Source organism: Salvelinus sp. IW2-2015, linkage group LG7, assembly GCF_002910315.2.
Source record: "Salvelinus sp. IW2-2015 linkage group LG7, ASM291031v2, whole genome shotgun sequence".
In the NCBI taxonomy this organism is placed as follows: Eukaryota; Metazoa; Chordata; class Actinopteri; order Salmoniformes; family Salmonidae; genus Salvelinus; species Salvelinus sp. IW2-2015.
The window spans coordinates 18,995,555-19,012,168 of NC_036847.1; the positions used below are offsets into that span (position 1 = coordinate 18,995,555).

A 16,614-nucleotide genomic window follows, 5' to 3' on the forward strand; every position below is an offset into this window, starting at 1 on the left:
GATTTGCACATTTTGCACCAAAGTACGTTCATCTCTAGGAGACAGAACGCGTCTCCTACCAGAGGGGTATGACGGCTGCGTGGTCCCATGGTGTTTATACTTGCGTACTATTGTTTGTGCAGATGAACGTGGTACCTTCAGGCGTTTGTAATTTGCTCCCAAGGATGATGGCTGATTTGGCTGATTTATTTTTATTTTCTCATGATGGCAAGCAAAGAGGCACTGAGTTTGAAGGTAGGCCTTGAACTACATCCACAGGTACACCTCCAATTGGCTCAAATGATGTCAATTAGCCTATCAGAAGCTTCTAAAGCCATGACATCATTTTCTGGAATTTTCCAAGCTGTTTAAATGCACAGTCAACAGTGGATGTAAACTTCTGACCCACTGGAGTTGTGATACAATGAATTATAAGTGAAATAATCTGTCTGTAAACAATTGTTGGAAAAGTTACTTGTGTCATGCACAAAGTAATGTCCTGACCGACTTGCCAAAACTATAGTTTGTTAACAATAAATGTGTGGAGTGGTTGAAAAACAAGTTTTAATGACTCCAACCTAAGTGTATGTAAACTTCCGACTTCAACTGTAAGTGTACGTAACCAATATAATTTAAATAGATTAAATGTAATATCAGTGAAGCACCTAGGTGCCCAGTAACAGGCTCTGACAATACTTGTGCCTTTTTCTGATCATTATTCTTTAGTGATCCTGTGGCCCACTGTGTGAAGTAGATTTAAGCCTCCAGATGCTGGCTGATTGTTCCCGGTGATGTTGTGCTAGCTCCGCTCAGCTCTCTCAAAGCCGCGCAGATGGAGCTGTCAGCTTCATTATGGATATGAGATGATTAAAACTGCCGTCCATCCTGCTGGCTGATCGCTCAAGTCTCGTTATCGCGTTCTGAAGTCGAGAGGTTAAACGAGGCAGTGGAGTCAATAAGTAAAAATGAAATCCCACCAAAAATGTGATGAATGCATCGAAAATGTATAGAACCTGCTGCAGCTGCTAATTCAGGTCTTGTTATCACACTCTGAAGAGGTGAGGTTAAACGAACAGTCAGTTAAATAAGCAAGGCCAGAATCCACCCGAAGCACATATAAAATGTACGTTAAGTACAGTACTCGAGTGCTTCAGTTAGGTATCTATATTTAAAGAGGTATGCAAATTTGGCAAACGCCACGCCACCAATGCTACATTGTGACCTCTGAGAGCCTTGTAGAGGTGTAGGCTACAATAGAGTGAGAGGCTCTTCAGGCACAGAGAGATAAACTTTCCACACTGGTTACCATGGCAATCTAATAATCTCACCATTACTCTATATTGACTCTCGATAAGCTGGGTAAAAATGAATTTTCTTCCCGAGCGTTAAATCTGGACTTAAATGCTGATGCCTGGTGACAGCCATGCAGAGTCGAGCCTTCTGATTTATAGAAACTCGGCCAAGAGGAGATGAAGAGTAGCCAGAATGAACAGATGCTGTTTTACTTCATGTTTCCAATGCTCAGCTCTTTCATGGCTGACATCTCCTCTGAGAGGAAAAGGTGCACTACTGGCAAGCGACCATTTGAAAAACCTTTTGTTGTTTCTGTATTGGCTAGCTAGACTCCAACACCTTATTCATCCAAACAGGTCAGGAGATAGCAAATTGTTCCTTTACCCAATGTCAACTAGAAATATGAGGTGTTGGTGTACCTATTTTAGAATGCAATCTCTAACAGCAAATATTCACAGTGCACGTCATTTGTTTGTTTGACACAAATTCAGACAGCATGAAGAAACATCAATATCAAGTCAGATAATTGAGTGGGGAGGATATACGAGGGATTACGGTTGAATACATCACACTCATAAAACTTTCTCTCTGTTATGTAGTCCCACTTGTTGGTGGCAATCCCCTTTCTGTACTTAACCTCTCTGGGGTGGGTGGGACGCAATCGTCCCACCTGGCCAATAGCCAGGGAAAATACAGAGTGCCATATTCAAATAAAATGATATAAAAATCAAACTTTCATTAAATCACACATGTAAGATACCAAATTAAAGCTACACTCGTTGTGAATCCAGCCAACATGTCAGATTTCAAAAAGGCTTTTCGGCGAAAGCATAAGATGCTATTATCTGATGATACACTGCAGGCACGACACAAAACGCAGAAATAAAAATATAATTCATGCCTTACCTTTGACGAAATTCTTTTGTTGGCACTCCAATATGTCCCATAAACATCACAAATGGTCCTTTTGTTCGATTAATTCCGTCGATATATATCCAAAATGTCAATTTATTTGGCGCGTTTCATCCAGAAAAACACAGCTTCCAACTTGCGCAACGTCACTACAAAATATATCAAAAGTTACATGTAAACTTTACCAAAACATTTCAAACTACTTTTGTAATACAACGTTAGGTATTTTTAAACGTTAATAATCGATCAATTTGAAGACGGATGATCTGTGTTCAATACAAAAAGAAAACAAACTGACACAACTTTTTTGGAAATGTGCCTCTCTCAAACAATTTACTTCAAGTGACCCTCATTTACGATGGCCGTACTTCTTCATTACACAAAGGAATAACCTCAACCAATTTCCAAAGACTGGTGACATCCAGTGGAAGCGGTAGGAACTGCAAACAAGTCCCTTAGAAATCTGGTGTCCCAATGAAATCTCATTGAAAAGACAGTGACCTCAAAAAAATAAMAATTCTGAATGGTTTGTCCTCTGGGTTTTGCCTGCTACATAAGGTCTGTTATACTCACAGACATGATTCAAACAGTTTTAGAAACTTCAGTGTTTTCTATCCAAATCTACTAATAATATGCATATCTTATATTCTGGAGATGAGTAGCAGGCAGTTGAATTTGGGCATGCTATTTATCCAAAAGTGAAAATGCTGCCCCCTACCCCGAAGAAGTTAAAAAGTGACTGCCTATACAAAGCATTGATTCGATGAAGAAATTGTTCTGTCAAAATTGACTACAAAGTGTAAGTAGGATAATTTTGGTCATAAAGTCAGCCTCATCTAAAAGTTTGAAACATCCGTGCATCACAACAGGTAAATGAAGTTTAGGTGTTAATTTGACGATGTTMATTTGCCAACTAACATGGGGTGAACWGCTGCAGTGATTGCTCTCTATCCAATAGCATAGAGAGTGAGACAGACCTGCCCATCAGCTCCGACTTTGTTTAGATAAGACAAAACATTGCAAATTCTTTTCCTTGWGAAATACTGCACCAACACCTTAATTAGATGTAAAATTGCGCCACTAAAACATCCTTGGTAAAATCAAGGATCACAGATTTCTTGAGTTATCTTAGATTAATTCTGCRCAGAATCGGTCAGGAAACACACCAAGACTGAAATCTTGTTTTTCTAATGTGCAATTGAAAGACACACATGCCAATCGTTGTGTTCAGTGGCTCTTTAACTCTAGAAGAAGTATTTCATAGCCAACTGTCCCCAAATGAAGTACAGGCATGCATGACAACTGCATTTACTGGTAAGTAACAAAATCATTGGAACTTGCGCAAGAGTCTGACCAAATCTCCTCGACTGTCAAAGTTTGCTATCTGGAGTGATTGAATTATGCAGTGCTGCCTTTGACATTGGGAGAAAAGGTGTGTGGAATAATTGGCTCTGATCTCGCGCTCTCTCTGTCTCTCTCTGTCTCTCTCTACGTCTCTCTCTACTCTCTCTCTCTTCAGAAGCACCCTCTCTTCTTCTGTAAGTGTTTTAGATTGCTCGGTGACTCAGTGGAAATCAGGTCAGATTGACACTTTGACATCAGCGTTAATTGGCAATTGTGAGCCATCAGCAGGCTTCGACAGAAGGTTTCCCCTGCCCCATCTCTCCCTTCCCTCCCCGCTCAGGTACCACGTTTGGGAGGATGGATTGGAGAGGGGCAACGGGGAAGAGCGGAGGGGATAGGGGGGTTAAGTCTCACTGCATGTCAACCCTCACACTCTCCAGGAAGTTTAATGCATTATAAATGAGGGACAGATTCCGTACATTTGCAATGGGTGGGAGGAAGGGAGGGCTGGCTTGCTCTCCACAACATCTCCATTCACAAATAGGGGCTATTCCCACATTTTTCATGAGCTTTAATGCTGCTAGCGGACGTGGGCTGTACGGCGGCATTAGGCCTTAATGCGCAATGGCCATTTAGAATGATTGCCTTATAGCTTCAAATAACTCCTTGCTTAGAAACTGAGTTCCACATATTTTTCCTTTGCTCGGCAATGGTTGGTTATGCTTTTGTTATTGAGGCAATTTTGGGATGACAAACCCGCTCAAAAGCAGTTCCCGCACAAATGGTCTGATAACAGTTTAAAATCGATGCCCACAAGCAATTCAAATAGCCAGGCTATGAAATTGAGCAAGGGTCAAGGGTCCCCTGTGATGGGAAGCTAAGCCAATGTCCATTTATAGGGGAGAACACAGTTTCTGGTTCAAAAGTGGATGGCTTCATTACTAAATCCACTGTTTGCTTCTGGTACCATTGACTTAACARGTGAGCGTTTTYAGCTTGATGTCAGTGTTCCATCTCATTATCGAGGTTGGCAGTATGTTTTTTGTTGTTGTTGCCAATTATGAGCTATAGTGCTGCTAGATTTTTATCAACTGGCTGTGGAGTTTTGCCACAGGCTTTTATCCACTACTTTTTAATTAACTGTATGTGCATACACATAGGTACTGTACAGTATATATGTATGTTAAGGTCAATGTGTTTGATAAACTATTTACATCTGTTGCTGATATTATTTTATATTGTTCTCCTTCTGGGCTGGGCTAGGTAGTCTTTAATAAAGGCAGATAGTGAGATTTTCTTAAAATGCCATGCTTGTCAATGGCATGTTCATCAAACTGTCAAGACCATGAAGGTGAAAACCTCATTTATTTCTCTCCGGGAGCTTTGGTGTGCCCAAAACTCTGCTGACACAGAGGTCAGTAGCTCTTTCTATCCCTCTCTTATTCTCTCACTTTCCCATTCTCACTCCCCCTCTCTTTGTCTGGCACTGATTCTTCCAAACAAAACCTAACCCAGCACCTCTAAAGCAAGGTGACTGCTAAAGGTGATTTTTCAGCCTCACTGCTAGAGCACAATGCGTTTGAGCTAGCAGGACCAATTTTTTCTCCCTTAAACTGGCAGTTCTGGACAGGGATAGAGAATCATCTGGACTGTCTCCCGGTTGTGTCAGTGGAATCATTATCTGACATTATCTTGTCTTGTTAATGCACTGCCCTAAAAGTAGGTTATAATGAGACCTAAGAATGTATTTGTATGGTCAGGGCTTCAGCCTGATATGAATTTGGTATAAGCTGGACATCTGCCAGAGAAGCCTTTCATGCCGACATGAATGTAAAACGAAACAATTCTCCATGGAGACGTGGACTATCGATCCATGATCTATTATCCATGAACTTGGACAGGTGTTCATTTATTACTCCACACTTTCAACTTAAGCCTTGATGTCAGCCAGGAAGGGAGGCAGGGGAGTGAGCAAGAGAGAAAGATGCAAATGACTGCCAGATAAGTTAATGTGTCTTTGCTGCAGAGGGACTGATTGTGGCGAAGGAAGGGAGGCATTCCTGAGACAGCCAGAGAAATCATTAATCCAAGGTTGACCTGGCTGCTTTGTGCCCTGCCCACAGAAGTTTGTTATCCAAGGGAATGTATATGCACAATGAGGGAGGTAGCATTTTACAATGACTGGGTGGCCGCTCCTTTTGAACTATCCCGAAGACTAACTAGACTGGATTAGCAGACAATCACCTGGCTGATGAGGGTTTGGATGTATAGGCCCGCAAGGACGTTTTCATCATGAAGAACTTGGCGTTCTGCTGCATGTGGCCCACTCATTGCTGGTGATTACCTTATTCCTCCAAAACTGAGGGATCAGCACCTTGCAGGGTTCTCCAGGGTTTTAGTAAAACAATACAGTGTTTTGTAGTTCAGTCATACGGAATTATTCGAACCAGCGAAACATCTGGAAGTCCGCATCTGTTTTTCGGCGTTGTGCAAAAGCAAGACWGCGATTGATGGATGGAGACTCATGGTTTGTGTCACAATAAGCAGAGAGGTGGCACCACTTGGAACCATGTTATATGCCCTGTAGAAATGTGCAAATGTTTTTGTTTGTTCTTATTAGCGCCTTGGTACACATTAATTGATACTGTGGCGGATGTTTTTTCAAAATTCTAAATATGTTACAGGATCCTAGGCTTATTATATTTTTTACAAAAACTTCTGTAATTGGAGAAAGTAACGGGAAAGTAATGCTGCTTTGAATGTTGATAACCCCAATTTTGAGTTGGAACATAGCTAACACAAAATATGAACTTAAAAACTGTCTGGGTTCATCAAAAACAGTTTAGGTGTCACGATCGTCGTAGTGAGGAGACCAAGGCGCAGCGTGTGCGAAATACATTCTCTTTTATTTTAGAGAAAAGGAAAGAAAACACGCAACAAACACTTTAACAAACTGAAACCAAAACAACAAACGATCGTGAAGCTAAAGACGTAAGTGCACACACAAGCTACAAACGTACAACATAGACAATTACCCACATTAACCTAGTGCCTATGGCTGCCTTAAATATGGCTCCCAATCAGAGACAATTAATGACATCTGTCTCTGATTGAGAACCATTCAGGCAACCATAGACACAGCTAGACACCTATACTAAACACAAACCCATCTACTCTATTTAACCCCCTAAACCATACAACCACCCTAGACACTACAAAAACACATACATTCCCCATGTCACACCCTGACCTAACTAAAATAATAAAGAAAACAAAGAATACTAGGCATTAGGCATGGATAACATGTACATTTGTATTTGAACTGAACTATAGGTTATTTTGAGGTAAAGACTGAGATGAAGTTTTGACAAGTGAAAAGTATTAGTTCTTTTAATTCACTTATAGGAAATCAGGGAAGAGTTAAGAAACTCAAAGTGAGGTTTAAGGTTCCCACCAGTTCAGGAGAAGTTGTAAAAATGTTGTACAAAAAAAGATAACTAAACTAATATGCAGGTGGTTGGCTTTGATTGAATACTTTATAGATCTGTTAAATAATGAAGAGAGTATGATCAATACCTTCACAGATATCTTCCTCTGACCTTCAGTAGATTGCCCTTGGTGTTATGTGGAGCGCATATGGTTATTCAAAAACATCCTTAAAATGTTACTMGTTTTCTGTAACATGGCAAATTACTACCGGCCTTTAAAACCGTTCCATTCGTAACTAAGCGCTTCTTTGTGTTTTGTGTCCTTCTTTCTTTGCAGGTCTGGCAGTTCACCAGATTATTACAATCACTGTGTCTCTCATTATGGTCATCGCAGCCTTGATAACTACGCTTGTCCTTAAAAACTGGTAGGAAAGATTCCTTTACTTTGCAATTACTTCCTGACACACACACAMCACATCGCTTTTGAAAGTTTCAATTAAGCTTTTACCAGAGCCACTCATCCACAGTGGTACAAGGTATGATTTTATGTTTGTTTCTTGTCTTTGGTACGTGTTTTTGTAGCTGTGTACAGTCGGGGAATGGCCGTCACAGTAGCCATCAGCGGAAGATCCACCAGCAGGAGGAGAGCTGTCAGAACCTGACCGACTTCACCCCTGCCCGCGTGCCCAATAAAGTGGACATCTTCACCGCCTACAACGACAGCCTGCAGTGCTCGCACGAGTGTGTGCGCACCGCCGTGCCCGTCTACACAGACGAGATGATCCAGCAGACCCCTATATACAAGACCACCTATAACGGAAATAGGTACGCCGGCTTTAAATCGCTCTCAGCGCTAGGTTTCTGGGTCAGTTTGATCACTGTTTGTGTAAGTGCTTCCCTCTCACTTTTGGGTTGGTTATTATGAGCAGTGTTGGGGTCGTTACTCAAAAAAGCAAATATATTACCTGTACTTCTTTCAACAATAACAAATTACTTTACTTATTACTCCCTGGGAAAAGTAAAACATTACCCCCCAAAACGTTGTGCATCCTCACACAATGTAAACGTTATGTAGGCCTATACACCAACACAAGTAGCCTAATAATGAGCAACACAAAAAAGAGGGGTATTCTACCGTGGATAAGGGCAGCATTTCTGCTACATACCCAGCTACAAGCTTGTTTAGCTCTCACAGCCTGTCCTCCTCAAAACAAGCTTTGATTGTTTGGATGAGGTAGGCCTACAGTCATCTTCAGCAGAAGTGGTCAGGCCTTGGGGTTYTTTCGCTATGGGTTTTGTCTTGGCGTGTTGCTTTTGAAGGTGCTTCAAGAGATTGGAGATTGCGTTTCTAGCAGTGGAGAGGTGTTTCTCTCCTGGGCACAGTTTACATTTTACAGTTATATTCTTGTCATTTTGTCATCCTACCAAATCAAAGTAATGGGAGTACTTCCATGCTGAGAAACAATGTTTTAAAAGCTTCTGCCATTTTTTAACTAAAACGGTCAGTACTGTAGTAGGGCATGCGTGCGTAAACAGGAACTTGGTGAGAGGACGTCAGAATAATCATCACATATAATAACTATAATAGGAATAGGATACCTACTGTATCTTTGATCAATAACTGTAATATTGTTTCTCAAATTGGTACAGTACTCCGTTATATTACTCGTTACCGCAAAAAAGTATTAGTGTAATGCGTTACCCCCAACACTGATTATGAGTCGGGACAGTTGTTTCTTCTGGTATAATCACATATTTCGGAAAAAGTCCTTGCCCTAAATGGTGTAAATCCTCTTTTTGTAAGTGGTATTGTTTTCCTTGCAAAGTACCTCTATATAGTGTCTCCTGGACTCAGGTTCTCATTATCTTTGTGTCTCAATCCTTTGTCCTACAGACCTTCTCCCACTGAAAGGCAGCTGATTCCTGTGGCCTTTGTGTCAGAGAAGTGGTTCGAGATCTCCTGCTGACTATCTGAAGCTTTTTTTACATCACGTGGATGGAACAAACTTCCTGAATTTATGCTCTGGTGAGTACTATGTCACTTTCCCCTCCGCAAATCCTTTCCTGAGCCTTCCCAACCTTGATCACTGTGGTGTTAGTGTCCCAGTTTGGGAATAGAAGGGAAATGGCATATGGTTGTTATTTCGGCAAGGATTTTTCATAAACTGCCCTGGAAAATTGTATTTAACGGCAAGATCACCAAAGGTCATTCATTAGCAATTATAATCCAATTATGTTTGACTCATGCCCTTCGACAACCTAGCCTYTATGAAAAATATTACGCATTTATGGGGTTGCGGCCCTCATTCAGGCGGCCAGTGTAATATTGTTTCAATGTTTTGTTATGGGAAAGGGAAACTTTCCCTTGACTTTCCTGTATATTTTGATGATAAGCTGGACTGCCTCCATTTGAAATTCCAACCGTGAAAGTTAAACACATGCACTGGGCTAGTGTGTGGCTAAAAGCCCAGGGGGCCACACGTCTGTTATTGACCYAGCTTTGAAAAGGAATAGAACGACTGCAGGAACAGTAGCAGGAGGAAGAGGGCCAAGACCATCGTCTATACAGACATTGGTCTCAGTCAGAGAAAGAACTAAAACGCCCCAGTTCTTCCTTCCAGCACTGCAGACTTAAAGACCATGGAGAGCCATTGTAGTTAGATGGGCATAAACAATGTTATTGCAATGTAGATGCACATTGTGACATGGTACTTACAACTGGCAGTTACGCAACATACTGTAGGTTATTTACTGTGTTCAATATTGAGTTTGACACATGCTTATTTTGCTTTAACTACTGCTATTGGTTTTCTACAGCTCTTCTGACAATTTTATTTACTAATGTCAAGATTTTTCTCCACAGGATCCTTTGGTAAACTTTTCCAACCAAGAGAAAGAAGCGACTCAAATGACACAGATGAAGATATTTATTTTTCTATAAATGATGACAAACCGAGCAGCCATACCGCTGCCACTCTATACTATTTTCCAGAGACCTGTGTTCATTTAGATATCTAGTTAGAGTTAATATATAACTATATTACTGGATGTGCCAGAGAAGACCATCTACGTCAGCGTCACCTTGAAGGGGACTAGGTTTCTTGGAGAGCTAGGAGACTTGGAGCATCTGCTCTCAGTGGAAAAAGCTGAGCTGTATTACTGAACAATGTGCCAATTACGCCACTATGTGCCATAATCTGTACAGAACAACAATTCATGGACAACTAAAGACAGTGCTATATTAACTCTGTATCAAACATATTCTTTTTAAAGAAAAATTAAGAAAAAAATATGTTTAAAAGTATTTGAATATGTTTTCTGAAATAGTCCAAAAAATATATATTATATGAAGCACTAATCATTGAGGGCAAGGGGGGAAAGAAAAGAAAACGGTAAATGCTTTAGTCAACACCTACATTTAATGCATTGTTACTATGTCCCATTTTAAAACCAGAGTAGTCTGTCTATTTTTATATACAAAAAGAGGTCAGTCAGTCACAACCCAAACAGTGCAGTTCCATGCCACATGATGTTTGGACAGTGGAATGCCGTTAACAGTCCAATCAGAGATCGAATCCAAGCCCAGATTATTTTCCCTTTCGCTATGTCCTTTTTGTCAGAGGTTTTGGATTGTGCTTACTACATAAAAAAGGGCTCTATGGCTGTCGAACATTGCATACCCTATGTCCTATTGTGTTCAGTTCTATCTGAATTTGGATAGCTAATGCAAACAGAGAGGATTAGCAGTATGTTTACATATGTACTGACTCAGGTCAGTGTCCAATACACAAGTCTTCATTCCATTTTCCATCCCAAGCATTATTTACAAGGGATAAGACATGATGACTTACTTTGAGTGTTGGTAGGATATGAGCGGTGGAAGGGTGGAATTTTGAATTAACTTGTAAGAATATAATTATTCTAACTCAACAATTACAGTAAGTGAGAAATATTGAATATCTCCTCTCAACTACATGAATAGTCAGTGTTTACCACTGTTTCCCAGTGTCTAATTGCAAATATTTCWCTTATTATTCTTAAAACAACCAAGGGTCAGATTTATCAAACAATGCTTCTAAGGCCACTAATAAGTGTGATTTGTGTGTATTATTGGGGGAATCACAATACCTTTTTGTGTTGCATTTATCAAGCACATGCTAATTGGAATTATAATTTGAATGATCATATTATCATCAAACACCTTTACAAATGGTGCCCTGTGCGAGAAGTATTTACATTCAGAAGTAGTATTTTCAATACCATAATCTCTGAAATGCATGCAAATCAAGAAATGGAAATGAACAGGACATCTGAATAAAAATGGTAAAGTATTCCTCCAAATTAGGTCCAAATTAGCTGTATATCTTGTGCTGTGAATGCAGACACAACCATTTTTAATAATGTTCCTCCCTAAAGCTCACTTATATGAAGGAATACACTATCCCTCTTTCATGTCAAGTGCAGTACAGTGAAAAACAACCATGTTCTTTCTGGTTCCTGAGGGTTGCTCATAGATGTGATTTTGTTTAACATCAGCCTCGTCTTAACCTCCAGCATCATCAATGAGATGTGGAACTAGGGGGATTAGGAGCAGCCAATCAGAGTCTAGAAGACTGGGCCACATGTAATACATGAATTAATTGATTAGTTAATACAATTCCACTATTAGTGAGTCAGGACACTTGAACATAACACAAAACATTTCATAACGCTAGTGGGTAGGTAGAAAGCACAAAAAATAACAACACGTGATTGCAATTATTCGGTGTCGACAGCAATATGTACATATTTAAAGATGGACTGGATTCTTCTCCGGATGTGGGCTGATATCTGCACTTACTCAATGAGATGGACAAGATTCAGGCTTCAGCTATTCTGTTCCCAGAGCTCAAGGTAGAGGTGGACCCATAGTACAGATCCTAAATCACTAAATCATAAGCTTATGTAACTGGAGGGGTAAAGAACTGACCTTGGATCTGTGGCTGTGGTGCAACTATGACTCCTAGTACACCACTCTCCACTCACACACCAAAACACCATGAACGACCATGCCAATTCATCCAAACATGTACGCTGAGACCAAGTTGCGTCAACATAACATATATTTTTTGAACAAAAAGTGTTATCTGGATAGTCAGAGGGTTACTAAACTGTATATTATACATGTGTAAATGTATTTTCTATTTATTTACTTCTATTTGTGTACAGGTATGTTCTATTTTTAAAGACCTGTCTCTTTTTGGGAAAGGTTTGGCTAGGTTGGGATAGTGTCTTTGTTTACATGTGAACTACCGTATTTCTTTTACAACACAAAAAAACCTTGTGCCAAGCTTCCTACCTGCACTTTCAAGCAGTACCTGTATTATATATTTGGCTAATGAATACAATACTTAAATAGACACTGCAATATTTCACATACTGAAAAAGTTGTTAGAAGTAACAAAGCTACGGTCCAGGAAGAGAAGGTCTTTTGATTGTATACTATGATGAGATCGGCGTGCTGATGCTTGGGGTTTGGTTGGTAGAAGATGCGCAATTATCAAATGCTGACAAACCATTTTCATATGAAATCTATTTGCTTCTGGAGATATGATTAGTCATGGTGAAAAGGGGAAGTAATGTAAACCCAAGAATAATTGTTATGAGAGAAAGTTAGACTGAGTTAATTTTTTGTTCATTTTTATTGTAAAATGTTAAACTACATGTAACCACGACATATGTGTTAGTTTTCTCTTTAAAGGCAGGGAAAAGTATTAGGCCTATGACCTCGTACTATTTAGCATGAGTTGAAACCACAGATAAGTTATCAGAAAGAAGTACAGTAGTAAAGAGAACAAAGAATAAGGGTTCAGGGTTTTTAGGGTAAATATTTCACTCCCCTTTGCATTTGCAGAGAACAAGTACATGAACAAGGATTTTTATGTTTTGGTTTGTTTTGGTTATGCTGGTACTGAAATKTATCGGGTATGTACTTATTATGTCTTTCTTTCATATGATGATGACAAACACCACCAATGTTTTGCAACAAAATTCTCCACTTTCATGAACATCTTCATGATCAGATTTTTAGATAGCATGATTGTTTAAAGCCAGCACATACTACACTATTTTTACCTCAATATTCTAAAGGAAGTTTGAGACATCATAGGAATATCAAGGGCACAATTTCTTTAATGTGAAAGGTTTCCTCAAGTGCTGTCTACAAGCCTCAAATGTTCGAATATCCCCCCAAGCATTGTCCCCAATGCGCATTTCTTAAATTCCTAATATACTTTCATATTGTTACATATGAAAGTGTTGTCTTGAAATACACTACATGGCCAAAAGCATGTGGACACCTGCTCATTGAACATCTCATTCCAAAWTCATTGGCATTAATATGGAGTTGGTCCCCCCTTTGCTGCTATAACAGCCTCCACTCTTCTGGGAATGGTTTCCACTAGATGTTGGAACATTGCTGCGGGGACTTGCTTCCATTCAGCCACAAGAGCATTAGTGAGGTCGGGCACTGATGTTGGGCGATTAGGCCTGGCTCATAGTCGGCGTTCCAATTCATCCCAAAGGTGGTCGATGGGGTTGAGGTCAGGGCTCTGTGCAGGCCAGTCAAGTTATTCCACACCAACCTTGACAAACCATTTCTGTATGGACCTCACTTTGTGCATGGGGGCATTGCCATGCTGAAACAGGAAAGGGCCTTCCCCAAACTGTTGTCACAAAGTTGTAAGCACAGAATCATCTAGAATGTCATTGTATGCTGTAGCATTATTMCTCCTCCACCAACATTTACAGTTGGCACTATGCTTTGGAGCAGGTAGCAATCTCCTGGCATCCGCCAAACCAAGATTCGTCTGTCGGACTGCCAGATGGTGAAGCATGATTCACCACCCCAGAGAACGTGTTTCTACTGCTGCACAGTCCAATGGCGGCGAGCTTTATACCACTCCAGCCGACGCTTGGCATTGCGCATGGTGATCTTAGGATTGTGTGCGGCTGCTCGGCCATGGAAACCCAGTTCATGAAGCTCCCGCCAAATAGTTATTGTGCTGATGTAGCTTCTAGAGGCAGTTTGGAACTCCGTAGTGAGTGTTACAACCGAGGACAGATGATTTTTACGCCCTACGCGCTTCAGCACTCATTGGTCCTATTCTGTGAGTTTGTCTGGCCTTTCACTTACCACTTCACGGATGAGCCGTTGTTGCTCTTAGATATTTTCACTTCACAAGAACAGCACTTACAGTTGACCGGGGCAGCTCTAGCAGGGCAGAAATTTGACAAACTGACTTGTTGGAAAGGTGGCATCCTATGACGGTGCCACGTTGAAAGTCACTGAGGTCTTCAGTACGGGATATTCTGCTGCCAATGTTTGTGGAGACTGCATGGATGTGGGCTCCAGTTTATACCTCTGTCAACAACGAGTGTGGCTGAAATAGCCGAAGCCACTAATTTGAAGGAATGGCAAAGTAAATGGCAAAGTAAATGTAACTTGACATAAGCAACTCACAGTTGCTTCTCTCAGATCCCTCAGTTCAGTTCATCCCTCAGTGTGAAATATCAGTGCCAACAACAGCACCCATGCTTCTCTGTAGGTAATGCGGACATAACAGAGCTATTCTTTATCATATCTGCTGATTTTACAGTTAGCCCATGGTGGTTGAGGCAGTTCAATTGACTGTGAAGATGACTAATGACTRATGGAGTTGCAGTAAGATCAGAGAAATATGAGACTGAACACCTTTTGTGAGCAAACAAATATCTACATATGAGACAGACTGTATGTCCTCTAGCTGTCTCTTCAGTGATCCTTGACACTTATAATACAGCATGTCCCCAATGTGTCACCTATGAGACAAACAAACTGTCAAATAATGAAAGGACGCAGTCGGTGCCAGCAAGAGGAAAGGTGTCACACATATTGTGCTGTATTTTGCTTCATGTTAATACTACAGTTAATAATCAGTCATATTGATTGCGACCTTTTGACATATTCAGAACGTCAATTCCATGTTTTACTGGCCCAATCTTTTTTTAATTTTTATCTATGAGATACGATCCAGAACTTGAATGATCAATCTGTTTTGAGTCTTAGTCTAATCACAGGCCAGGGGGTTCAGGCTTATATGGCACTATACTGTTGGGGAACATATTATTATAATGAACATTGTGAGTAGCCTAGCAACGATTGATTGATAGCACTAGAATTCATCTGGCCACAGGCTAATTACGGTACAGGGGGGATACTGATACTCCTTGTTGTTCTGAAATACTTAGAGAAAGGGGATAAATGCGTGGTGTTTGGATWGTTTTTGGGTGCATATTTACACAGGGTCGTTCATTCTCAAACTGCTTTCCTCATCATGTYTTTATGACTTTACGTATTGTGCGCTTAAACTGTATCTAAAGAGGAGGACTCCAATTCTCCTTGCGGATCATGTTTTTATTTTTCTATTCATAAGAGCTATTGTACTGATATAATCACCAGTGTTTGTCAACAGTGTTAATGACTTGAACTATGATTTAATGACGTCACCATTTCCTATATGGCCATTTTGGGTCACGTAGAGTCTGGTTGCATGAAACACATCTGCCTATGAGCATAGCTATATGCCACTGCACAAAATAGGGCCTCAGACTGACACTCAGTATGATGCCTTGAAAATGGAGTGTATATTGATCTGGACTGGTTTAACATTGATATTTGAGATAGCACAGCTCAATCGATATATGGTTATCACTGGACAGGTCGTCAGATTTGAACAGAGTCAGCCGTGACAGTGAGGCATTGCCTCAGCATTGCCTTGTCACTCTCTCAGAGCAGATGAAGCCAAACYGATATATGTCTGAGAGATATTGGTAAGATGTTTTTTCAGGTATTGAAATAATTCGCAAAGCTAAATGGTAGAGAAACAAATATGTCTGACTGAGATGACATCTTTTTCTTTCTGGTGTTTCACACAGGTGCACACAACAACAGTTTGTTCAGCGAAACAATCACAAGAATCCATACTACTACTACACAGAACCTGACTGAAGTCTTGTTGTTGCCATAGAAATGAAACATTTGTACTTTGTGACTCTTAAACTTTTTATATTTGTGTTTAATATATCAATGAGTAAATCTGTTACTTTTATATATGATCTATCTATGACTGTAGTACACACAAACGCACACAGAAGGACTGTATAAACAGTCCATTTCTGTGTCAGCTAAATGTTGTATAATTTTATTTTGTGTCTAATGGATCACATCTCTTTTTGTAGGTATTGGTAATGTTTAAATTTACAGGTGATTTTGATTTGGTTACTCTTGTACTTCTAAGCTCTGTATTTGCAAGCACTGTAAATGCGATTCTCATCGGATTCGTCCTCTGTACATTTAGTACTCTGATGTTCCTATAAATAAAATGTAAAACAACACAGACTGTCTGTCTAAATTCATGCTGGGGATGTTTGTCAAATAACACAAATAAACTATTTGAATATGAGGAGTACCCACATACTATACATTTGAGCTCCTTTCCTCCCATATCGCTCTTAAACAAAACGTCTAAGCAAAGCACCCAGGGGGGTTGTCTCTCCCCCTAGTTACCCTGAAGTTTGCTGTGCCTGCTTGCCTGACTACCTGACTGCCTGCCTTATTCACAGTAAAATGTAACAAAAA

General features: G+C 40.2%; 1 protein-coding gene across 1 annotated transcript in view; it reads left to right on the plus strand.

Moving 5' to 3' along the window:
* Positions 1-16,370, plus strand: part of LOC111966552 (adherens junction-associated protein 1) — a 73,691-nt gene extending 57,321 nt beyond the window's left edge. Inside the window, exons 3-6 of the mRNA XM_023991293.2 lie at positions 7,294-7,381; positions 7,539-7,781; positions 8,851-8,982; positions 9,820-16,370. Coding sequence (XP_023847061.1) covers positions 7,294-7,381; positions 7,539-7,781; positions 8,851-8,923 — 404 coding nt within the window. The 3' untranslated portion in view covers positions 8,924-8,982; positions 9,820-16,370. The remainder of the gene's footprint in view (positions 1-7,293; positions 7,382-7,538; positions 7,782-8,850; positions 8,983-9,819) is intronic.
* Positions 16,371-16,614: the final 244 nt, after the last annotated feature.